The following is a 27,380-nucleotide window of genomic DNA, read 5'->3' as shown; positions in this document are numbered from 1 at the left end:
TATATTCTGCTGGTAAATAAATATTCAGTCAGTTAACAGAGGGAAGGTGTTAAAAAGTCATAAATTCAGAAGAGGCCGCGTCCCCCAGATCATCAGAGCGTTCCTATTCCTCTTCAGCAAGGTCTCCCTCACTACTCCCTGTAGGGAGATAGATGAGCGTCCTGTGTAAGAGTGAAGAAAGTGTGTGGGTGCGTGTCCACATGTGTGCTAGGACAGCCCATCTCCGGCAGCAGCCGCGGCGACTTAAGAAAGAAAGATCAGTTGGAATTGAATATTGCCAGCCCTCCTCTCAGATCATGGCGAAAGGAGAGTTTTAAGCTGGCCCAGGAGACCAGCCATGGAGGTCGAGCAAAGCCATCTTAATAATGCAAAAAAATTAACAGTAGAGATGTCCTTTGAAACCATGCATTTGGGCTCGACATGCAGGCTTGACCAGACAACTGTCCACTGCTCATCATCTATCAAAAGCCTAACTCGTGAAGGGCAATGGTAATAGAAAGCACTAAAGCTTGGCAGTCTAAAGAGAAAGCCATGTAAATTTGAACATTTTCCAAATCTCATTCCCGCATGGGATTTACCTGATGGAACAGCAAATCAGGATGTTGGCGAGTGTCCATTTTCTCTCCCAGAGGGGAAAACAGGGGTAGGTGGGTATTGTTCGACGCACCAGCCGAGGACAAAGCGAGAGACAGAGAGACAGAGACAGAGAGAGAGAGAGTTACTGCAGGAGGAATAGGATGAACTCTTGCCACCACAGCTCTATCACCTTCTGCTTCCAATGCACAGTGGTGTGATTTATCGTAACACGGGGGGAACATAATAAGAATAAATTCTGTTTGGTTGAGAGTCAAGCGGAGGTCTATAGTCTATAGATCATTCACGCTCGGCACAAAATGAATTGTAGGCATCTTCAGTCCACCTCCTAATAAGCCATTAGGCCGGGAGGAAGAAGTGTATCAGTCGGAGGGATGACAGTGTGAGATGAAGCGACACGCTGGGATCCGAAGTTGCCACGTCCCTCATCGTCACCTGGTGGACATTAACAATGGGTCTCAACCTGAGGAGTGTACCCACAATTCACCTCTGAGTGAATATAGGCCAGAGAGGGCAGAGAGCCAGGAGCAAATTAAATTGCGGTGATCTAAGGCTCCAAAGCCTTGAAATCGAGGAGGTGTGAGAGAAAAACTGAGATTGTCAAACAAAATCAAGGCTCCGGTCGAATTTGAGTTTTTCGGAAAAGTGTAAATTTGTTGAGTGTAGTGTTGCCTTCAGTACACTGACTTTTAACATAATATCAACAAAATCTCAATATTCTACACAGTGGGTATCATAGGTATTCACCCCCCTTGGATTTCTTCACATTTTATTGTGTTACAAAGCGGGATTAAAATGTAATTGTCATTTTTTTGTCAACGTCTAAACAAAATACTCTGTAATATCAAAGTGGAAGAAACATTAGAGGCTTTCGAAAAGCTCCCTGGTCTTTGTATACATATAGTTGAATCTTACAGATGAGTGAGGAAGGGGTAGTCATTCAAAAATCATGTTAACCCCTATTATTTCACACAGTGAGTCCATGTAATTTATGTGATTTTTTTAAGCCAAATGTTATTCCTGAACTAGTTTAGGCTTGTCTAAACAAAGGGGGTGAATACTTAATTTGATTCATTTGTAAACATTTGTAGAATTTTCTTTTCACTTTGACTTTATGGAGTATTTTGTGTAGATCATTGACAAAATGACAATTACATATATTTCAATCCCTTTGTAACGCAACAAAATGTGAAAATGTGTGTTACAAAATGTAGATATGAAATATCAATGTGTGCTTTGAGTTTCCCCCGTGGCCCTGGTGTGCCACTCAAGCGCTGCTGGCTGCCAACACTCAAACTAGCCAGGCGGGCAGACAAGCGAGCGGGCAGGGCCCCGGAGCATATATGAGGCCCATCACTGACCCCCTTCACCCCCACACTCCATGCCCCGCACTGGCACTAACATACCCCTACTCCCACCCTCCTCTCAACTCTCTCGCCTCCTCACCTTACCTCTGGCCAGTCCTCGGCACAGCTGCCACACCTGCCATATCCGATCCAATCTCCTCTTCCTCCCTCTCTGCCTCCCCCTCACTCCCTCCCCCGTGACGTCTCTCTGACAGGTAAACATAGCGGCCTCCAATTCAGAAAACACATGTTCCTTTCTGCTGCACTTCACACAGCCCAACTAGCCCAGTACACAGAGGAGTTACAGTACGGTGCCACAGAGCCGTGGCCAGCAGAATCTTTGTTCCACTTCACCTCAGCTCTGCCCCCACTGTCTCCCTCCCTCCCTCCTTCCTTCCTCATCCTTCCCTCTTCATCCCCCTCTCTCTCCTTCCTGGCTGCCTCTGATATGATGAAAACAGGCAGCCTCTTCCACACGAATGCAAACACCCAAGGAGCACTATGTGTTTATTGGCTGTGACTCTCATCTGTGTGCACTCAAACCTCTCAAACAGTATCAGGTCATCTTCAGCGGATATGAAACACACCACAGTCATGTGACTGTTCGAACATTGGGACCAACACCTTCTGGATGGAATACATACTGTGTTGCATTAATAAAAGAGCCTGAACCGAGTTGAGATACAGCACTGCATAGCCTTCTGTACACAGAGATCTCCCCCCTTGTCTACACTGTTCTCAGGTCAGCCTCCACAGGCCAATCCAAGGTGACGGGGCAATCTGTAACTGGTTCGAGAGCTGTCGGCTTCCAGCCCAAGAACCATCCTCTTCCTGTCTTTAAACCGCTACAGAGATGCATTACAAACTCTTCTTCCTGCGGACCGTAACAATTCCTGTGCGTTCAGTCTCCATTCCGGTTCCATTCGGGGCTCACAGTTTCCTCCAGGAGGGCTCTGTTCATTGCCTTAGAATTTGACAGTGTTAATGTTTGGTAGAGTGGCGAATAATGGGGGGGGTGGGGGGGTGGAACGGATTGTGTCTGTCAGCTAGAATTGGGTGCATTCTATCAGGGAAGAAGCGGTGTGGAAGTGGGTCTTCTGAGGCATGGGGTCCGGGAGTGTGTGTGTGTGGGTGCGGTGGGGGTGTGGTGGATACCTGCAGAGCCGGTTGCATGGAGCCACTGTATTAGCACATCATTTTCACCTAGCTAAATTGTTTCTGGGTACAAAGAGGGATGGCTGCTGACAAAGGACCACACACAGACACATAAACACACACACACAGAGGCACATTTAAGTGATAATGCCCAAGAAGCTGGTGTTTGGAGGATATATTGGCCAAGGTGTTGTTAGGCCCGAGACGAAGTCCTTCCACAAGATATAGTCCCGAAACAAATCTAGGATTGCTACCTGAGCCGGCTGGTCGTTCGTTCTATTGGTTTGGTTGCCAGAGACACGACCCAGTCGTTCAGTCTCTTTGCTCTGTATCTATAGACGCGACCCAGTCATTCGTTCTAAATGTTCCATTGCCATACTGGCTGGGAACATTCTTATCCCTTGCTTGCTAGCTAGCCAACTATGGCTAACTTAGTCATGTCAAACAGTGCAGAAAGAATAACAACAGTAGCTGCATTTGTGTAAGCTGTTTTCTAGTGACATTTATTTGGATACATCCATAACAATGAGTTAATGAGGCATGATTTCACCTGGCATATATGATATGCTCTTTTGTTAGGACACTGTTATTCAGAGCAGCTAGCCAACAACACAGCTAACACAATAACTGACGCTGGAAAGACTGACGCTGGAAAGACTGCAAACTAGCTGCGTTACGTTTGACTTTTTTTCAATGTACATTTATTTGTATATATCCATAAAAATGATTTCGACTGACTGAAAATGCTGCCTGCCTCTCTCTCTCGTCCCGACTCCCAACCCCTACACGTTCATTACTATGTGACAGTTTCAACATTGAAACAATGCTGCAAATGTCGGAGAAAAAGGTTTATACAAATCTCCGCTGTTGAAAACGAAATGTTAGTCTAAAAGAAATGTGAGATGATTTCTTGATGCTTTTTATAGTGAAGATTTATAACTTCCCTGCCTGGGCTGGTGAGACAGTGGATTGCGCAGTGAGATGCAACAGAGTAAATAGGCATTTTAACGTCATAGATTTAGCCGGGGGTAACTTGTGGAATAGACAACTGGCTGGAATGCACTTTTAACCAATCAGTATTCAGGATTAGACCAACCCGTTGTGTAAAGACTAGCAAACTAGCTCAAACACACACAGCTACAGCACCAACAAACAAAAAGACTAATGACCAAGATGCAGATAGACACGCATTTGTCTGCAGATTCACACACAGACACACTGCCACACATATTCACCCTGCATACACTTTAAAAGGTCAGAGAAGGCTGCAACTGTCTCAATTCAAATATGTTCCCTTTGTCTTTTTTGCTTCCCTGCCTCTCTAAATTACTTTTAGCATTTTACACCTTGAGAAAGCCCTGACAAAGTCCTTTTCCCGTTCATCGGCACTATTGAGAATGAAGGTAGTGTGTCTCGCAGCAGTGGGAATGAGCAAGAGTGGGAAAGGACATGTCAAGTAAAGCAGTGGGTAATGAGAGGGAGAGAGCATGGGAAATAGATAAGAGAGTGAGAGATGAATAGAGGCTAAATGTAGAGAGAGAATTCAAAGAAAAGCAGAAAAAGAGAATACGAGAAAGAGATGCGTGAAGAAATAAGGAGAGAAGAGAAGAAAAAAACACTATCAGTGCTGGAGCATTTGCGCCAGATCAGTGGTGCCTCCCCACTGTGTCGGCGCTCCCACACAGAGCTCCTTCATCATCTCTCTCACCTGGAGAACAGAGAGTTTCACGGCTGCTCATCTGCTCACCTCAATTACCAATTCCCCATCAGGGCCTCGCAGGGACCATGGCATGCACACACATACACACACACGCACAAGCAATCAGGGACACACGCACAAGTACGTACAGAAATAGTCACATACTGTGTACACACCAGGGGTTGGAACTTAAATGACTTTCCAATGGTTTCGTTATGAACAGAACCATTGTTTTTTAATTCCATTCTACTGTTCCGAACAGCAAAATAAGTTTAAGTCTAGTTTCCTGAATATCCGCCTGACTGACGTGCCCAAAGTTAACTGTTACTCAGGTCCAGAAGCCAGGATTTGCATATAATTGGTAGCATTAGATAGAAAACACCTTGAAGTTTCTAAAACTGTTAAAACAATGTCTGAGACTATAACAGAATTGATATGACAGGCGAAAGTACTAAGACAAACCAACCGCAAAATCTTTTTTTTTTAGGTCCCAGGCTTATAATGGAAACCTATTGTTCCTATGTAATTCCGGCTCCCTGATTGCAATTCCTATGGCTTCCACTAGATGCGCTTACTAATTTTACTTTCCTATTGAACATACTACTTTCCGTATTCAATATTATAGTTTATTTACATTTTAGGGTACCTGAGGATTAAATAGAAACATCGTTTGACTTGTTTGGACGAAGTTTAGCGGTAGCTTTTTGGATTCCTTTGTCTGCATGTTGAATGAGTGGATTACTGAAATCGATGGCGCCAACTAAGCAGACTTTTTGGAATATAAAGAATAATTTTATCTAACAAACCGACCATTCATGTTGTAGCAAACAGAGGATTTTCAAAAGTAAGTGATTTATTTAATCGCTATTTGTGGTTTTGTGAAGCCTGTGCTGGTTGAAAAATATGTTGTAGGGCGCCGTCCTCAGACAATCGCATGGTATGCTTTCGCTGTAAAGCCTATTGTAAATCGGACAACGCATTTAGATTAACAAGAATGTAAGCTTTTAAATGATATAAGATACTTGTATGTTCATGAATGTTTAATATTACGATTATTTATCTGAATTGCGCGCACTCCAATTTCACATGATGTTGTCGACCGGTGTCCCACTAGCGGGATGCCTATCCCTATTAAGAGCTAATGGTATTTTGCCTAAACAGCATGCTTTAAGCATAATGAAGGACAAACACACACTCTGCTGCCAGTCACAGTGTAGGGCGGGAGATGCAGCTGAGCTTTTGTGGGTGAGGAGAGTGTGAGAGAGAACGGAAGAAGCACGCCTTGAAGCGCTAGGCATCTTGTTGGCATCTTAAAATAGAGGCTTTCAGTCAGGACAAAGATACAGCAGTAGGCAGGCAGGTAGAGGTGCTAATGAGTGATTTATTTACACAGCGTTGGTGTTTTAAAGATGGTGATATTTAGAAATATATAGCCTATATAAAGTTCTGACTTCAAAATGTCAGCATAAAAAAAAAAAGCCTCTCATCAGACAAACCTGTCTTAACCAATAAGATACAGGTGGGGTACCAGGCTCAGATACAGTCTCTCCTTGAGTTACCCAAAAGTGAACTAACTACAACATCCCCAAACGGGCACTTAAATATATTTGGACACACATATTCTTCACCTTCTCTGGCATATACACTGCTCAAAAAAATAAAGGGAACACTTAAACAACACAATGTAACTCCAAGTCAATCACACTTCTGTGAAATCAAACTGTCCACTTAGGAAGCAACACTGATTGACAATACATTTCACATGCTGTTGTGCAAATGGAATAGACAAAAGGTGGAAATTATAGGCAATTAGCAAGACACCCCCAATAAAGGAGTGTTCTGCAGGTGGTGACCACAGACCACTTCTCAGTTCCTATGCTTCCTGGCTGATGTTTTGGTCACTTTTGAATGCTGGCGGTGCTTTCACTCTAGTGGTAGCATGAGACGGAGTCTACAACCCACACAAGTGGCTCAGGTAGTGCAGCTCATCCAGGATGGCACATCAATGCGAGCTGTGGCAAGAAGGTTTGCTGTGTCTGTCAGCGTAGTGTCCAGAGCATGGAGGCGCTACCAGGAGACAGGCCAGTACATCAGGAGACGTGGAGGAGGCCGTAGGAGGGCAACAACCCAGCAGCAGGACCGCTACCTCCGCCTTTGTGCAAGGAGGAGCACTGCCAGAGCCCTGCAAAATGACCTCCAGCAGGCCACAAATGTGCATGTGTCTGCTCAAACGGTCAGAAACAGACTGCATGAGGGTGGTATGAGGGCCCGACGTCCACAGGTGGGGGTTGTGCTTACAGCCCAACACCGTGCAGGACGTTTGGCATTTGCCAGAGAACACCAAGATTGGCAAATTCGCCAAATTGATGGGTCATGTGAAATAAATGCTATAAACCCTAGCCACATCCAGTATAAATCATTTCAAATTCCTTATATTAAACCAGACGGCACAATTGTTTTCTCTTTTTAATTTTTTATTGACGGATAGCCAGGGGCACACTCCAACACTCAGACATAACTTACAAATTAAGCAATTGTGTTTAGTGAGTCTGCCGGATCAGATGCTCAAGAGATCAGATGTTCTCTTGATAAGTGTGTGAATTGGACAATTTTCCTGTCAAAATGTAACAAGTACTTTTGGATGTCAGGGAAAATGTATGGAGTAAAAAGTATATTATATTCTAATTATGAAACCTTGATTTTTGTGAAATGTATTTTGTATTAAATAATTGGGTGATTTTGGTTGGTTCTATTGAAATGTGAATTCTATTGAAACATGAAGCGCAGTATTTCTCACATGTTGGTATTTAGAGTTTCTCTCTATAATTATATTGTTTATATTTTTTGAGGTATTGTTTGTGCATTGTCAGTCAGGGGTGCCAGTAATTTTGGAGCCCACTGTATCACATAGTATTCCATATATAAGTTAAGCTGAGTGAGGTGCACATGTACAGTACATAAACAGATGCATGCGCCATATATTTCTGTGGATGCACCATATATTTATGTGGTGGTCACATGATATTGTTGTGATATTGTCACGTTACGACCACACATATCAATATTCATTTTATATATCAACATTTTGCTAAGTCGCTAAGTGGATGGGTCTCTACAGAAGGTGTAAACGGTACAGCTAAATAGTTACTTCCATAGTAGCAATATAAGAAATAGATAGTGTCAAAATAAAATAATATACAGTATGTACAAGAACAATATCAATAACGATATCAATGATAGATGACGTAGCTATATGCATACAATCAAGGGGTAAAGTGGCTGAGCAGCAGGATAAAAAATAAGTAGCAGCAACATATGGCGTGTGTGTTAGGAGAGAGTCATTTGAATAGAGGAACTGCAAGATAGTGCTTATGACTGGTCCTTCCGAACCACGCATGAACAAGGGAATCTATATTCGGAGAGCCTGTTTCCTTGACTTTGGTGCAGGGCATGTGATGTCCATAGCCTCTTCGTCGCAAAACTCCCTGATCTTCTCAAAAAGTTACGTTTGTCTAGCTGTGTCCAGTCTTGTGGGGCTTGTACAGGCAGACCATCTATGGGAGGAAGGATGTCAGCGTTGCGCTGTTGCTGAAACCTGGTCCCGACTGAGTCTGAACGCTCCTTGGTGACAACATCACCAGGCTCCAGAGCATCGAAGGTGTAAAACAGGGAATAACAACAAAAAAATCAGAGGACATTACAACCCCGCACAACATCAATTCACCTCCCAAGTTTAGATCAGAAGAATAACCTCATGCAATGCAATGAAAGTTATTTTCACCTGAAGTGCTGGTACTGCTTGATCTGTGGCAGTGGCCTGAAGTACGGAGTCAGGTGTTGTTGCCAGCCATAGCTTTCCACCAGCACTGTACCATCCTCCAGTCCAACCAGCTGTGGGATGTTGACCCCTGTCACAGTGCTGTCCTTCACAACACCAACAATCTCAGACAAATTGTTCACTCTGGTCTTTCTGAAGCGCTACTTGATGAGGCCGAAGCACCAGTTGGGGGCAAACTTTGTGTGGCCTGTGATCATGAAGTGAAGGTCCACACTGTGCTGGAGCTTGTGCATGGTCCACCAGACACAATACCAGAGCACAAACGTGTTCTTGTTATGGCCACTGCAATTATCACAATTCAGCTCCACACGTGTTTCCCCAACTCCGTAGTTGAAGACATGGTGCATGTAGTTGATGACTGCGCTGCTGTTCAGTAAACAGTGCATTCGGAAAGTAATCAGACCCCTTGACCTTTCCCACATTTTGTTACGTTGAATCTAAAATGGATTAAAACATATATATTCTCAATCTACACACAATACCCTATAATGACAAAGCGAAAACAGGTATAGATTTTTTTCCCAAATGTATTAAAAAAACAAAAAACAGAAATACCGTATTTACATAAGTACTCAGACCTTTTGCTATGAGACTCTAAATTGAGCTCAGGTGCATTCTGCTTCCATTGATCATCATTGATGGTGGACTTGATTGTAGTCCACCTGTGGTAAATTAAATTGGTTGGACATGATTTGGGAACACACACACCTGTCTATATAAGGTCCCAGTGTCTGACAGTGCATGTCAGAGCAAAAACCATGCCATGAGATCGAAGGAACTGTCCATAGAGCGCTGAGACAGGACTGTGTCGAGGCACAGATCTGGGGAAGGGTACCAAAAACATTCTGCAGCATTGAAGGTCCCCAAGTACACAGTGGCCTACATCATTCTTAAATGGAAGTTTGGAACCACCTAGAATCTTCCTAGAGCTGGCTGCCCGGCCAAACTGAGCAATCGGGCGAGAAGGGCCTTGGTCAGGGAGGTGACCAAGAACCTGATGGTCAGACGGAAGACACTCCTCAGTAAAAGGCACATGACAGCCCACTTGGAGTTTGCCAAAAGGCACCTAATGTACTCAGACCATGAGGAACAAGATTCTCTGGTCTGATGAAACTAAGATTGAACTCTTTGGCCTGAATGCCAAGCGTCATGTCTGGAGGAAACCAGGCACTATCCCTACGGTGAAGCATGGTGGTGGCAGCATCATGCTGTAGTGATGTTTTTCAGTGGCAGGGATTGGGTGACTAGTCAGGATCGAGGGAAAGATGAACAGAGCAAAGTACAAAGAGATCCTTGATGACAACCTGCTCCAGAATGCTGAGGACCTCAGACTGGGGCGAAGGTTCACCTTCCAACAGGACAGCGACCCTAAGCACACAGCCAAGTCAACACAGGAGTGGCTTCAGGACAAGTCTCAATGTCCTTGAGTGTCCCAGCCCGAGCCTCAACTTGAACCCGATCGAACATCTCTGGAGAGAGAGACCTGAAAAAAGCTGTGCAGCGTCTCTTCCCATCCAACCTGACAGAGCTTGAGACGATCTGCAGAGAAGAATGGGAGAAACTCCCAAAATACAGGTGTGCCAAGCTTGTACTGTCATACCCAAGAAGACCCGAGGCTGTAATCACTGCCAAAAGTGCTTCAACAAAGTACTGAGTAAAGGGTCTGCATATTTATGTAAATGTTATATTTCATTTTATTTCTTTTTTAAATAAATTTGCAAAAATGTCAGTATGGGGTATTGTGTGTAGATTGCTGAGGGGGAAAAATGATTTAATTCATTTTAAAATAAGGCTGTAATGTAACAAAATGTGGAAAAAGTCAAGGGGTTTGAATACTTTCCAAATGCACTATAAATTAATGGGAGAATATCTTGGGATTAACAGTAACTTCACTGATGAATATATATTTCATGGGGTATTGATAAACATTGACCAACCTGGTCTTACAGCATTTCGTATTATTCTGTCTGTTAATCAGAGACACCCCATTTAGTATGGTATGTTACGAATTACAATTTGTAATATCTATTATGAATTTGCACAAAGTACACTATGTTATGTATTTGCAAAACGTATGTTACAAATGTTATCATCTAGGTGGCTAACTTTAGCTAGGCTAGGAGTTAGGGTTAGATTTAGGGGAAGGGTTAAGGTTAGGGGAAGGGTTAGCTAAAAGGTTTAAGGTTAGGGGAAGGGTTAGCTAACATGCTAAGTAGTTGCAAAGTAGCTAAAAAGCTGTAAGTAGTTGAAACGTTGCTAAAGTTGTCCATGATGACATTCAAACTTGTAACCTTGGGTTGCTAGATGTTCACATTATACGCCCACCCATCCTACTTTAGTTTATGCCTTAAATAACCATCTGTCTTATGTAACCAAATGTAACATATCATACTAATTTGAGTGTCCCAGATTTACTTTTATTATGTTATGTCTAGTCGATGAGACCAGGCTGCATTGACAAACATTGACACAATGAAACAAGTGTGCACGAATTGTTGGGAGTCAGTGCGCAACAGTGGAGAGAGACGTTCCTATAGTGCATCTTCGCCACGCACCCCTCCCTTTATTCTAGTCTCGACATTTAGAATTATGCTCAAGACACATTCCTCACACATAAGCAGTAACCTCATAAACATTGTCAGGATGTAGCAGTGGTCATTTCCCTTTCAACTGATATCACTACGGTTCAGTATTTCTAACCTCCCCTTAAACACACACACTACTTCCGGCGCCGACCGAGATGGCCGCCTCGCTTCGCATTCCTTGGAAAATATGCAGTATTTTGTTTTTTATGTGTTATTCCTTACATTGGTACCCCAGGTAATCTTAGGTTTCATTACATACAGTCGGGAGGAACTACTGAATATAAGAGCAACGTCAACTCACCATCGTTACAACCAGGAATATGACTTTCCCGAAACGGATCCAGTGTTTTGCCTTCCACCCAATACAATGGATCTGATCCCAGCCGGCGACCCTATGCGACGCCGTAAAAGGGGCAAACGTAGCGGTCTCCTGGTCAGGCTTCGGAGACGGGCACATCGCGCTCCACTCCCTAGCATACTACTCGCCAATGTCCAGTCTCTTGACAATAAGGTTGATGAAATCCGAGCAAGGGTAACATTCCAGAGAGACATCAGAGATTGTAACGTTCTCTGCTTCACGGAAACATGGCTCACTCAAGAGACGCTAACGGAGTCGGTGCAGCCAGCTGGTTTCTTCACGCATCGCGCCGACAGAAACATACATCTTTCTGGTAAGAAGAGGGGCGGGGGTGTATGCCTTATGATTAACGAGACGTGGTGTGATCATAACAACATACAGGAACTCAAGTCATTCTGTTCACCTGATCTAGAATTCCTCACAATCAAATGTCGACCGCATTATCTACCAAGGGAATTCTCTTCGATTATAATCACAGCCGTATATATTCCCCCCCAAGCAGACACATCGATGGCCCTGAACGAACTTTATCTGACTCTTTGTAAACTGGAAACCACACACCCTGAGGCTGCATTCATCGTAGCTGGAGATTTCAAGGCTAATCTGAAAACAAAACTCCCTAAATTCTATCAGCATATCGATTGTGCTACCAGGGCTGGTAAAACCTTGGATCATTGTTATACTAACTTCCGCGACGCATATAAGGCCCTCCCCCGCCCTCCTTTCGGAAAAGCTGACCACGACTCCATTTTGTTGCTTCCAGCCTACAAACAGAAACTAAAACAACAAGCTCCCTCGCTCAGGTCTGTTCAACGCTGGTCCGACCAATCTGATTCCACGCTTCAAGACTGCTTCGATCACGCGGATTGGAATATGTTCCGCATTGCGTCCAACAACAATATTGACGAATACGCTGATTCGGTGAGCGAGTTCATTAGGAAGTGCATTGACGATGTCGTACCCACAGCAACGATTAAAACATTCCCAAACCAGAAACCGTGGATTGACGGCAGCATTCGCGTGAAACTGAAAGCGCGAACCACTGCTTTTAACCAGGGCAAGGTGACCGGAAACATGACCGAATACAAACAGTGTAGCTATTCTCTCCGCAAGGCAATCAAACAAGCTAAGTCCCAGTATAGAGACAAAGTAGAGTCGCAATTCAACAGCTCAGACACAAGAGGTATGTGGCAGGGTCTACAGTCAATCACGGATTACAAAAAGAAAACCAGCCCCGTCGCGGACCAGGATGTCTTGCTCCCAGACAGGCTAAATAACTTTTTTGCTCGCTTTGAGGACAATACAGTGCCACTGACAAGGCCCGCTACCAAAACCTGCGGGCTCTCCTTCACTGCAGCCGAGGTGAGTAAAACATTTAAACGTGTTAACCCTCGCAAGGCTGCAGGCCCAGACGGCATTCCCAGCCGCGTCCTCAGAGCATGCGCAGAGCAGCTGGCTGGTGTGTTTAACGAACATATTCAATCAATCCTTATCCCAGTCTGCTGTTCCCACATCCTTCAAGAGGGCCACCATTGTTCCTGTTCCCAAGAAAGCTAAGGTAACTGAGCTAAACGACTACCGCCCCGTAGCACTCACTTCAGTCATCATGAAGTGCTTTGAGAGACTAGTCAAGGACCATATCACCTCCACCCTACCGGACACCCTAGACCCACTCCAATTTGCTTACCGACCCAATAGGTCCACAGACGAAGCAATCGCAACCACACTGCACACTGCCCTAACCCATCTGGACAAGAGGAATACCTATGTGAGAATGCTGTTCATCGACTACAGCTCAGCATTTAACACCATAGTACCCTCCAAACTCGTCATCACCCTGGGTCTCGACCCCGCCCTGTGCAACTGGGTCCTGGACTTCCTGACGGGCCGCCCCCCAGGTGGTGAGGGTAGGTAACAACATCTCCACCCCGCTGATTCTCAACACTGGGGCCCCACAAGGGTGCGTTCTGAGCCCTCTCCTGTACTCCCTGTTCACCCACGACTGCGTGGCCATACACGCCTCCAACTCAATCATCAAGTTTGCGGACAACACTACAGTGGTAGGCTTGATTACCAACAACGACGAGACGGCCTACAGGGAGGAGGTGAGGGCCCTCGGAGTGTGGTGTCAGGAAAATAACCTCACACTCAACGTCAACAAAACAAAGGAGATGATTGTGGACTTCAGGAAACAGCAGAGGGAGCACCCCCCTATCCACATCGACGGGACAGTAGTGGAGAAGGTGGAAAGTTTTAAGTTCCTCGGTGTACACATCACAGACAAACTGAATTGGTCCACCCACACAGACAGCGTTGTGAAGAAGGCGCAGCAGCGCCTCTTCAACCTCAGGAGGCTGAAGAAATTCGGCTTGTCACCAAAAGCACTCACAAACTTCTACAGATGCACAATCGAGAGCATCCTGTCGGGCTGTATCACCGCCTGGTACGGCAACTGCTCCGCCCACAACCGTAAGGCTCTCCAGAGGGTAGTGAGGTCTGCACAACGCATCACCGGGGGCAAACTACCTGCCCTCCAGGACACCTACACCACCCGATGTCACAGGAAGGCCATAAAGATCATCAAGGACAACAACCACCCAAGCCACTGCCTGTTCACCCCGCTATCATCCAGAAGGCGAAGTCAGTACAGGTGCATCAAAGCAGGGACCGAGAGACTGAAAAACAGCTTCTATCTCAAGGCCATCAGACTGTTAAACAGCCACCACTAACATTTAGTGGCCGCTGCCAACATACTGACTCAACTCCAGCCACTTTAATAATGGGAATTGATATAATGTTTACATACCCTACATTACTCATCTCATATGTATATGTATATACTGTACTCTATATCATCTACTGCATCTTGCCATCTTTATGTAATACATGTATCACTAGCCACTTTAAACTATGCCACTTTATGTTTACATACCCTACATTACTCATCTCATATGTATATACTGTACTCTATACCATCTACTGTATCTTGCCTATGCCGTTCTGTACCATCACTCATTCATATATCTTTATGTACATATTCTTTATCCCTTTACACTTGTGTGTATAAGGTAGTAGTTGTGGAATTGTTAGGTTAGATTACTTGTTGGTTATTACTGCATTGTCGGAACTAGAAGCACAAGCATTTTGCTACACTCGCATTAACATCTGCTAACCATGTGTATGTGACAAATAAAATTTGATTTGATTTGATTTGACTACCCAAACTAATGGACAGCAAGGCAGAATGGCTCATTCCAAATGAGCACTGGGTTTGTGATACATGTTGACCAACATGGCATGTCCATGTGGTGAATGTACATTGGCGGAGCCATTAAAGGAACACCATAGCGGTTGCCCCGAGGCAGATGAACACTTTGACCAGGCCCTAAACACTGCCCACTAACCTTTTGGCAATGCGGGGGCACAAACTTCCTCGCATGGGCCTTTGGTGAAGCAGGTAAGGGCGCATTCTCTTCTGAGTGACAGTGAGGGTTTTGCATAGGGTCTTTGTTGCCCCGAACATAAAATAACCTTATTAACCGCTTCCCATGGTTTTAAAATAACGGTTCTGTTCCGGAACAGATTAGATCACTTTAGTTTCAGGTTCGGGATCTGTTCCTCAAATGTTTTCATTCTTTTCCGGTTTTCGGTTCTGTTCGCTGAACCGCTTCCAACCCTTGATACACACACATTAAAAGTCACATACAGACACAGTTGCACACACACATACAGTCACACAAATTCACACACTTGCACGCACACACACACACACAGTCTCTCTTATACATACAGTACACACAGAAACAGTAAGACACACACACATAGTCTCTCTCATACACACACACACAGGGTTGATCTGATTAGCTGTCACTTTATCAAATGAAGTGTGTCTTTCTTCCACATGCTCCCTACGCTACCCACTGGGCTAATAATTATTACGGAAAATTGCTCCCACCTAACCCCTTTCCCAGAGAAGCCTCTTCTTCCTGCACATTCTTAACATCTCAATTATCATTATCTTTGATTTGAGCTTGAGCTCCCAAGGAGTATTAATTAGAGAGACACTCGTTTTTTTTTCACCCTCTGGTAACGAGTAGGTTTTATCGTCTCATCCTGAGTAGTGACTTCAGTGAATAAGGAGAAGTACTGGCATAGAGTGAGGCAGCTTCCCAAATGGCACCATATATCAGGGCTCTCCAACCCTGTTCCTGGAGAGCTACCCTCCTGTAGGTTTTCACTCCAACCCCAGTTGAAACTAACCTGATTCAGCTTATCAACCAGCTAATTATTAGAATCAGGTGGGCTAGATTAGGGTTGGAGTTAAAACCCACAGGACGGTTTTGGAGAGCCCTGCCATACATAGTGCACTACTTTTAACTAGACCCTTATGGGCCCTGGTCAAAATTAGTGCACTATATAGGGAATAGGGTACCATTTGGGATGCAAACGGAGAGACTGGGAGAATCAGGAAGTGTGACCTTCTGAAGCCGACTGGGCGAAAGAAGATGGTGGGCCTTATGGAGGCAGGTGATACACAGTGAACTCATTGACGGTCGCAAGGGAAAATCCATTTGGTTCTCGTTTTCCGCATTTTGTGGTGGCAATTTGATGGATTCGATAACCTACACATAGATAATGGGAATGTAAAGTAGGTGCCATCATCAAAGAGTCAAAAAGGAACCCAATGTACAGCATTGACAGATTAGCAGTAAAAACCCACACACTATCCTTGAACTAGGAGTATAGCTCTTCATTCTTCGCTAGTTCGAAAGGAACCCAGGAAGACTACGGTAGCAGTCGCTAAGGCGTCAGCTAATGTGGACCCAAATGGGGACCCAAATAAGCACATCAACACAATAGAACAACAACAGATACACAGTACAGACACAGAAACCACATTGTTCCACTCACCAGCACACTTGGTCCGGGTGATGAGCGGGGGTCCTGGAGGTCCTGTGCCCCCCTCGCCGGGCCGGGTCAGCAGAACCTTGATCTCGTACTCCACATCGGGGTCCAAATGCCAAAGCTTGTAGGTGGGGGCGTCCACGATGTGGGTCTCAGCCCAGTTGCCTGTGGTGGTGCGGTACTCCACCTCCTTCAGCATGATGGGGCCGTCCCCGATGATAGAATTGGCGTTGGGCTTGATCCACAGGTAGGTAGCACCCACCGCCAGGAGCTCCGGAGGGGCTATAGGTGTGGGGGGAGCTGAGGGGGCAGAGAGAGAGAGAGAGAGAGAGAGGGAGAAGACCATGGACATTAGAATATAGGCCTAGGTCAGTGATTTCCAAACTGATGTGGTTACATGGTTAAGGTCACTGGATTGTGTGCGGGAAAAGTTTGGAAACCCTTGGGATAGGATGAATGAATTGGCAGCATTATTTGTTCAGTTATGAAGGAATGCCATGGAACATTTAAACTGGTTAATATCAAACACTTTTTCACAAAATTAAATTAAAACCAGGCAGACTTGAGTGGGACCCACCCTTCTGCCAGAGCTAAATCGTAACCCAACTAAACTAATTGCCTGCGGGAGCATCACATCCAATGAGGTTAAGTGCCTCACCCTTTCCTATATCCTTTTCTGCGTGCTACCCTGCTCTCCACTCAACCAGCGCAGCCCTGATGCCCTGTGACACTATCCACAGGAGACGGCATGGGCTTCCAGTGCATTGACCGGTTCCGTATCTCTCTTTCCCTCCTCTCGACAGGGGGGGAAAAGAAAGGAGAGAGAGCTAGACAGTGAAAGAGAGAGAGATAAACAGAGAGGGAAACAGAGAAGGAGAGAGAGAGAGACAGACATACATACAGAAACAGAAAGACAGAGAGGGAAACAGAGAAGGAGAGAGAGAGGAGTAAAGCAGAGGAGTGGGTAATAATCCTCATCTAAGCATGGGAGACCGCCCATGAAGGTACCCAGCCATGCGTAGCAGTGGCAGACCCAGTCCCCTATTAGAGGGTGTTGCTCAGTGTGTGTTCCCATGTAATCAACTAAGCCAGATTACCAGGCCACATTTAGCTCCTCTGTGGTTGGAGAGAGTGTAAACTGGAGCCGGAGACTGAAGAAGCTGCAGCTGTCTTGAGGTGATACTCAGGGAGAGTTTACTCTAAAGATGAATTAAAGATGAATTAGGTAATACTTGATTTGAAATGTACAGTGTCCATATAAGGACACCCTCAGAGTTGCCTAAGGCTGTCCTAATATAGACACTGTAGAAGTGAAGGTTAAGAAAGTCCACATAGAGGTTAAGAACTTGGGTTAGGTGTTTTTCCCTGACTATGTGACCCTCTGGGCCCTCGTTATAATGATCAACGAACGTTAATACCCCCTCTTACGTAGGGTGACAGAGAGCGTTCAAACGTCCTAACAATAATGCTATCATCATGCGGTTTAAATCTGCTGTTGTAATCAATCACGACCTGTTAGGGAAAAGTATTTTGTTAATGTTTGCCAGTGAGTTATGGAAGAATAATGGTCCACACTCTAAAGCAAAGTCTGGTTTTAAGAGCAGCGTCTCTCAAACTTTTTCGGAGGCACATTACAATATGCATTGTGCTTGCATTCTTGAGAGTAAATGCTTCATCTATCATCGGACTCCTCTTCATCTCGGGGAAGTGGTGTCTCCGGAAGGTGCAAAATGATTATAAAGCATTGCTTTCCCCCCGTTCCATTAATAAACGTGCAATACTTCATATCATTTGGTACGAGCATAGACCCGTGTCAGCGCAACCTATCAGCAGTCTTCTCAACGCCACTTCTCATTGGCTGGGGATATTTGAACACCGCCGCGGCATGGCCCACCAGAGAAGCACATATGTTCGAGACTGAGTGATTTCTGAGGAAAATGTGCCATCCAGGTAAGCCATCATTACGAATGGGAGAGTGAACAGGGAACGGGTGAGGCAACGTTTACAAGAGCAAATAAGAGCAAATATGGCACACGTTATGTCGTTATGCTTTGATTGTGCATGTGAACGTATCTGTTGAAATAAAAGTAGACGGATAGGTACATGAGTAAAAGGCAAAAACTCCCACTTAGAAACATGTAAATTCTATTGATATAGTATCATGGTGTGATTTAGCCAAAGTCGAAATAACCCAGGCTTTAAGTGTCAGTGAACAAATAAAAAACATGACAAAAGCTAAAATCAAAAGCCTGGCTTTGCCCTTTTTCCCCCCTCGCTGTGTTTTAAATGCATTCATATTTAGAAGCTTGCCTCATGTATCTCCACAGGAAGAAAGCCGAGAGCACTCAATCACTCACCCCCCCACCCCGTCTCACTCTCTCATCCGCTCATGCAAAGACGAAAGAACCATCTACCACCCAGAGACACACAACCTGGGAGCAATGATCTCATAGAGGGGATTGGGTCTGTGAGAGCACACACAATCTTACTCACAAAAATCACATCCATAAACTTACTCACTTCATCACACACACAGAAACCAACACACACACACATACAGTAAATTCTCTATCACACACACACAAACAATCTCTATCCAACACACACACCCTCTCTGTTCGACGCGCTTCCATCCTTCCATCTGATTACTAATCAGTGACGGCGGTCTCTGGGCCTTGTACTGCAAGGCGATGAGTGAATAATTGCCCCTATTCTCGACAGCTGCCGTCCCTCCGAGTCATACACACAGGAGGCCTGGGACTACCATTACCACCACCATCATCAGCACCAGCAGTGGACCCTAAAGCAGATGCTGGCTGCCAAAATGGAAATAAGTCCCAGACTTTATTGTGCGTTATCCTCTATGATTTTATTCATGTACAGTGCATTCAGAAAGAATTCAGACCCATTCCATTTTTCAAAATGTTATGGTACAACCTTATTCTAAAATGGATGAAACAAATCAAACATATCACCAATCTGAACACAATACCCCATAATAATAAAGCAAAACCAGGTTTTTAGACATTTTTGCACATTTATTAAAAATAAAAAACAGAAATACCCCAGTTACGTAAGGTATTCAGACCCTTTGCTATGACACTCGAAATTGAGCTCGGGTGCATCCTGTTTCCATTGATCATCCTTGAGATGTTTCTACGACTTGATTGGAGTCCACATGTGGTAAATTCAATTGATTGGACATGATTTGGAAAGGCACATACCTGTCTATATAAGGTCCCAAAATTGACAGTGCATGTCAGAGCAAAAACCAAGCCAAGAGGTTGAAGGAATTGTCCGTAGAGCTCCGAGACAGGATCGTGTCGAGGCACAGATCTGGGGAAGGGTATCAAAATATTTCTGCAGCATTGAAGGTCCCCAAGAAAACAGTGGCCTCCATCATTCTTAAGTAGAAGTTTGGAACCACCAAGACTCTTCCTAGAGCTGGCCGCCTTGCCAAACTGAGGAATCGGGGGAGAAGGGCCTTGGTCAGGGAGGTGGCCAAGAACCCGATAGTCAGTCTGACAGAACTACAGAGCTACAGATGGGAGAATCTTCCAGAAGGATAACCATCTCTGCAGCACTCCACCAATGAGGCCTTTATGGTAGAGTGGCCAGACGGAAGCCACTGCTCAGTAAAACGCACATGACAGCCCTCTTGGAGTTTGCCAAAAGGCAACTAAAGGACTCTCAGATAATGAGAAACAAGATTCTCTGGTCTGATGGAACCAAGATTGAATTCTTTGGCCTGAATGCCAAGCGTCACATCTGGAGGAAACCTGGAATCATCCCTACAGTGAAGCATGTTGGTGGCAGCAGCATCATGCTGTGGGGATGTTTTTCAGCTGCAGGGACTGGGAGACTAGTCAGGATCAAGGGAAAGAAGAATGGAGCAAAGTACAGAGAGATCCTTGAGGAAAACCACCTCCAGAGCACTCAGGGCTTCAGACTGGGGGCGAAGGTTCACCTTCGGACAATGGACAATGACCCTAAGGACAGAGTCAAGACAACGCAGGATTGGCTTCGGACGAACCCGATCACGCATCTCTTTAGAGACCTGAAAATAACTGTGCAGTAACACTCCCCATCCAACCTTACAGTGCTTGAGAGGATCTGCAGAGAAGAATGGGAGAAACTCTCCAAGTACAGGTGTGGCAAGCCAAGAAGACTCGAGGCTGTAACCGCTGCCAAAGGTGCTTCAAGAAAGTGAAGGGTATGAATACTTATGTAAATGTTGTATTGACTTTTATTAAATGTATATTTGCAAAACATATGGGGTATTGTTTATAGATTGATGAGGGGAAAAAAATATTTAATATATTTTAGCATAAGGCTGTAACGCAACAAAATGTGGGAAAAGTCAAGGGGTCTGAATACTTTCTGAATGCACTGTGCATGCATGTCTTTTTCAAGTTTGTGTGATTGTTTTAAAATGGTTAATCAACTAAAAAGCATCCCAAAAGGCATCCTATTGGCACCCTAAATAGCCTATAGGGCTCTGGTCAAAAGTAGTGCACTTTGTAGAAAAAAGGTTGCCAATTAGGACGCAAATGCTGCCTCTTGGGGGAGGGAGCGACCACAATCTAGACAACAATTTAGATATCAGTGCTCTTGTATCTGGTCTTGTACCTGGCCTTGTGTTTTTATTCATTTTGTAGGTTGATTTGGGCATATCAGAGTTGTATGAGGTGAGTGAGGGTTTGATCAAAAAAGTAATTTGATCAAAAAGCTTAAATTAGAATATTGGGGCTCATTGTCTGAAGTCTGGAAGGTGTAATGGTATTCTGCATGCTCACTTTACCCCAAACATTACCCGTGCTACTGTGCATCCAGGACCCAACTGTATCTCTGCATCTCCATGTGATATGTCCTGTAACAACAGGCACAAGAATGTGTAGGGCACAGAGACATGACCTGGATTTACAACAACTTCACCAATCTCACCAAAAGAAAGAAAAGATGCAGATGACAAAAGATGCCATCTTGAACTCAAGGAAGCTTTTTATTCCTAAAAAGGAAAATCCTCAGGATATAGAGTAAGAGGAACACTTGAAAGCAGTGTTTCCCCTTTGAAATAACAAAACATGTGGAGAGTGGGAGGAAGACAGAGAGACGAAACGGCCGTGTGACTGTTGTAGTCTATCAAAGCAACAAGTCAGGTGTTGCATGCTATCAGGCCAAATGCCCTTATCGTAGGCACTCCGCTAAATGGGGTTCACTGCCATTTCCGGGTGTTGATAGTTTTGTAGTGTGAGCTAGCCACACCGTGGCTATCAGTGCGTGCTTTGGCGCATGCAGGGCGAGACCAGGGCCCTGTAATTTCCCCTAGTCTTTATCACCTGGCACTCCGTGGGGAGTTTTTAAATCAGGGGACAATCACACGGTATCAGATCAGGCCCTGGTGTGGGCACAGGAGGGAAGATAGCTGGAAATGGGGAGGAAAAAGTATAACGGAAAATGGGAATTTGTTGCTGTGAGACATCCATTTCCTAAATCTGTTTTTACCTTGCACTTGCAAAAAAAAGAGAGAGAGAGAGAGAGAAGGAGGGAGTGATGGAGAAAAGTGAGGAGATGCGCGCTGAAACGTCATTAGCTCAAACTACCAGCCTCCTAGGTCCCAGCATCATTATCAGCACAAACCTATTTCTCAGCTCCCTGAATTCAGCAGAGGCACACCGATAGCCCCAAATGCTTTCATGTGCAGTGCACTGAAGGGAACGCCACGCCACGCCACTCAGGAGTGGGGCTTCGGAGCGTTCTGCTGATTAAATCAATTTATTTCATGATTTTTTCAGGGACCGGCTCCCTCCACCTTTATTGAGAGCTGATAACATCTTGAGGATCTGAGCAGGAGTCATTTAAGGTTGTGTAACAACACGCCATTACGAATCGTAATATCTCTCTAGTATCTGCATGTTTTGCCCTGGTATCACAGTATACCTCGAGGCCCATCTTTTCCTAGCATTGCTTTGACTGTATTAAATATATTTTATTTATACATTTTATATCAGTAGTGCCACAATTTGACCTATGTGGAAGACACATGGAGTCTTATCTCCATTCTAGGGTGATTGGATATGTATTTGGGGGACCACATTGTATTGTATATATAGCTCCCCTCGGCTAATGTATTCTCTTTCTTTGTTGCCTGTGCCTGTGATGTTACTTTCCAGTGCATGCCCACAAAGAATGCTTCAATCAAAAGGCAAGGCAACACAAAGGCCAGGATGGAAAATATATCTGAGTGAGGATATACAATGATATAGTCAGTGTGAGTGAGAGAGAGAGAGAGAGAGTGAGTGAGTGAGTGAGTGAGTGAGTGAGTGAGTGAGTGAGTGAGTGAGTGAGTGAGTGAGTGAGTGAGTGAGTGAGTGAGTGAGTGAGTGAGTGACTGAGTATGCATTTACTTGCACGCAAAAGGAGTGAGGCCCAGGTAGAGAGCCAATGAAATACGTATTCCAGGGGGAGATGTCTCCCCCGCAGGAGCCATAGTAATGAAACCTCGATCCCCACTGCTCAAAGGAAACACAGCGCTGTTGACACCTGGGCCTGCAATTCCAACTCCAAAAACACACACGCGTGCGCAGACACACACAGACACACTCCAAACCCATTTCTGTTCAATTTATGACACATCCACATACAGTCACTCTCTGATCCCAGAAGAAAAAGAAGCGAGACGTACCCTCTGGGTTTTTGCGCTGTACAACGTGACGGTCGGGAGTAGGCTACAGTACTGGGCTATTTAGCTAAAGAATCCCTGTGTCGTGCGGCCACGCAGGAAACCGGGGTTCAATTCCCTGGCGGGGAGGAAGGAGTAGGCTGACCTTGTAAATAAGAATTTGTTCTTAAATGACTTGCCGAGTTAAATAAAGGTTACACTAAGAGCATAACATTTCTACACCCTAATTTTCTAATTGTAGTCTAACCAATACCCAAACGGAGATTCAGTGAAAATAAAAATCTCATTAATTTATCAAGACCATACTTGTCTCAGAGCAGTGCGAAACCGTGCTAAAATAGTTGTAGGTTATTGCTTCAAATCCTATTGCTTCTAACTTCAATATGATCTTTAAATGAGACCTACACCACTTTTAACAGCACATTACTCAACGCTAGTGAGACTCGAGTCGCCTACAGTAGGCCTACAGTATATCGAAAAATATGACGTGACTCTCCGCCAAAATTTGGAGGATATTTCTGTAATTCAGTGATATTTATCCCCACAGTAATTCATTATGGATCCATAACTAAATAAACATCAGCATTTTGAAAGAGTATTTTTATCATTATTTTATTAACGAAAGCATAAAGATGCCATTATTAGTTACATTGTTTTAGATTGAACGGGCAGACTGGCACTAAAAACAGAAAAGCGGGAACATTTCCCTCGTCAGCTACATTATTAATGTAGTGCCCCTTAAAATGTTGCCAGTGTGGCAGGTCCCCCCCCCTTCCCCATGGGCTAGGTCGGTCTTCTGTGCGCAGCTCTGCGGCCCATCCCGTGCCCCCTGCCCTCGTGCCTTGAACCTCGCGCGCCCACCACTGTTTCAGTAGATACAGCTGGAGAACTGCGCGCCACTCGGGAGCCATTACCAATATGACCAATATATATTGTCCTGCTAATAACAGGGTTAATAATATATCTGTGAAAATATCAAACAGGCTTTTATATAATTCTAAAGTAATAATAATAAATCGCTTTGTTTAAAAAATTACATTTTGGAGATGATTTCGTTTTCAAATAGCGTAAAATGAGTGAGAAAAAGGCCATTCTTGAACATGGGGTGAGACATTGTTACTAATTTGTAAATAAAGCCACTTCGTTATTGACAATGATTTATTTCTGTTTTTAGAGGGAGAGAAACCAAAAAACTACACTTATCTCATGGGTCTCCCAGTCAAGGCCAGCACTGGTATTGAACCAGCATCTGTAGCAACACAGCATGCAGTGTCTTAAACCGTTGCGCCACCCAGGCGCTGTATAACATAACTGTTATACACTGGTCTGGAGCAATGAAGTGGTGACGCAGGGTATCGTACTAAACCACAAATTACTTTTAGTGGAGCAACCACTGTATATCAGCTGTTTTGAAGTAGTTACTGTTTGGTCGGTACTGCTGGAGGGGAAAAAGACTATAGGAAATAAATAAGCGTGCACACACACACACACACACACACACACACACACACACACACACACACACACACACACACACACACACACACACACACACACACACACACACACACACACACACACACACACACACACACACACACAACCTCCCCCATCCCCCACCACATGCACACAACCGCCCACACACACCAAACCAAGACACACACACACACACACAACCTCCCCCACCACACGCACACAACCTCCCCACCACACACACACAACCTCCCCCCACACACACACCCAACCTCCCCCAACACACACACCCAACCTCCCCACCACACACACACAACCTCCCCCAACACACACACCCAACCCCCACCCCCCTACCACACACACGCACAAACCAAGACACAAACACAACCTCCCCCACCCACCACACACACACACACACACACACACACACACACACACACACACACACACACACACACACACACACACACACACACACACACACACACACACACACACACAGATAAATAAACTGGCAAATAACTGTTTGAAGTGCTAACTCTGGGGCTGGCTGCTTATCTCCTCTGAAGTAGTATGGCTCTCTAATCCATCTCTGTAACTCAGCCTCTTCACAGGCTGCTTCCTGCCTCAGCGCGCCACAGCACAGCCCCAAATCCTCTGGTAATGCTGTCTTCCTGGGCTGTCTCCTTGGAGATAACGTAGGCCTCCCCATTTCGCCATCATACCATGACAGCTTCCCCCTCTCTCTCCTGCTTCCCTAGCCCTCCCCCCACTATCACTGTTATAGTGGATGCCCACCGCGGGCCCCACCTCCAGTGTCCCTCTGCTTCTCTGTAGGGGCCCCCATATACTCACACCGAGGGGCCAGACTGATCATCCGGCTGCACTAGATAAGCTATGGTGGACTCAAAGGGAGGTATGAGTGCTATATCATATGGGCATGGACCAAGGGAGGAATTTGATTGTGTGACTGTTTGTCACCTACTTCTGAGCCAGGGAGAAAGAGAGAGAGATACAGAGAAATAGAAAGAGAGAGGGGGTAGAGAGAGAGAGAGAACGAGAGAGGGGGTAGAGAGAGAGAGAACGAGAGAGGGGGTAGAGAGAGAGAAAGAGAGAGGGAGTAGAGAGAGAGAGAGCAGGCAAGAGAGAGAGAGCCCGCAGGTGAGAGAGAGTGCAGGAGAGAGAAAGAGAGCAGGCGAGAGAGTGAGAGAGAGCAGAGTGAGAGAGAGCAGGCGAGAGAGAGTGGGAGAGGGGAGGCGAGAGAGAGTGAGAGAGAGAGCAGGCGAGAGAGAGCAGGTGAGAGAGAAAGAGAGAACAGGTGAGAGAGAGAGGGGAGTGAGAGAAAGGGGGAGTGAGAGAAAGAGACAGAGGGAGACAGAGAGGGAGAGAGAGAGAGAGAGAGAGAGAGAGAGAGAGAGAGAGAGAGAGAGAGAGAGAGAGAGAGAGAGAGAGAGAAAGGGGGGAATGAGAGAGAGAGAGAGAGAGAGAGAGAGAGAGAGAGAGAGAGAGAGAGAGAGAGAGAGAGAGAGAGAGAGAAAGGGGGGAATGAGAGAGAGAGAGAGAGAGAGAGAGAGAGAGAGAGAGAGAGAGAGAGAGAGAGAGAGAGAGAGAGAGAGAGAGAGAGAGAGAGAAAGGGGGGAATGAGAGAGAGAGAGAGAGAGAGAGAGAGAGAGAGAGAGAGAGAGGAGGGGAGTGAAACAGATAAATTAAATGATAAAATATACAGACCACAAATTCCAATTGGCTATACTTAAACATCCTCCTTAGCTCTGGCATCTTCCCCAATATTTGTAACCAAGGACTGATCACCCCAATCCACAAATGTGTAAACAAATTTAACCCCAATAACTACCGTGGGATATGCATCAACAGCAACCTAGGTTAAATCCTCTGCATTATCATCAATTGCAGACTCCCACATTTCCTCAGTGAAAACATTGTACTGAGAAAATTTAAAATTGGCTTTTTACCAAATTTTTGTACGACAGACCACGTATTCACCCTGCACACCCTAATTGACAAACAAACAAACAAAAACAAAGGCTAAGTCTTCTCATGCTTAGTTAATTTAAAACAAAAGTTTGACTCAATTTGGCATGAGGGTCTGCTATACAAATTGATGGAAAGTGGTGTTGGGGGGAAAACAAACAACATTATAAAATCCATGTACACAAACAACAAGTGTGCGGTTAAAATGAGCAAAAAACACACATTTCTTTCCACAGGGCCATGGTGTGAGACAGGGATGCAGCTTTAGCCCCGCCCTCTTCAACATATATATCAACGAATTGGTGAGGGCACTAGAACAGTTTGCAGCACCCGGCCTCACCCTACTCGAAACTGAAGTCAAATGTCTGCTTTGCTGATGATCTGGTGCTTCTGTCCCCAACCAAGGAGGGCCTACAGCAGCATCTAGATCATTTGCACCGATTCTGTTAGACCTGTGCCCTGACAGTAAATTTCAGTAAGACAAAAATAATGGTGTTCCAAAACAGGTCCAGTTGCCAGGACTACAATTGCAAATTCCATATAGACACTGTTACCCTAGAGCACAAAGAAAACTATACTAACCTCAGCCTCAACATCAGCGCCACAGGCAACTTCCACAAAGCTGTGAATGAGCAGAGAGGCAAGAAGAGCCTTCTATGCCATTAAAAGGAACATAAAATGGGACATATCAATTAGGATCTGGCTAAAAATAATTGAATCAGTTATAGAACCCATTGCCCTTTATGGTTGTGAGAT

At 45.0% G+C, this 27,380-nt stretch overlaps 1 protein-coding gene across 1 annotated transcript in view; it reads right to left on the bottom strand.

Annotated features, from left to right (window-relative positions):
• Positions 1 to 27,380, bottom strand: part of LOC120022190 (receptor-type tyrosine-protein phosphatase T-like) — a 356,205-nt gene that overhangs the window by 235,693 nt on the left and 93,132 nt on the right. The window contains exon 8 of the mRNA XM_038966074.1: positions 16,487 to 16,780. Within this exon, the coding sequence (XP_038822002.1) occupies positions 16,487 to 16,780 (294 nt within the window). The remainder of the gene's footprint in view (positions 1 to 16,486; positions 16,781 to 27,380) is intronic.

This window comes from Salvelinus namaycush, chromosome 2 (genome assembly GCF_016432855.1).
Source record: "Salvelinus namaycush isolate Seneca chromosome 2, SaNama_1.0, whole genome shotgun sequence".
NCBI lineage: Eukaryota > Metazoa > Chordata > Actinopteri > Salmoniformes > Salmonidae > Salvelinus > Salvelinus namaycush.
Note: the sequence above shows the minus strand (reverse complement) of the source record. Positions and strands in the feature narration are given on the sequence as shown.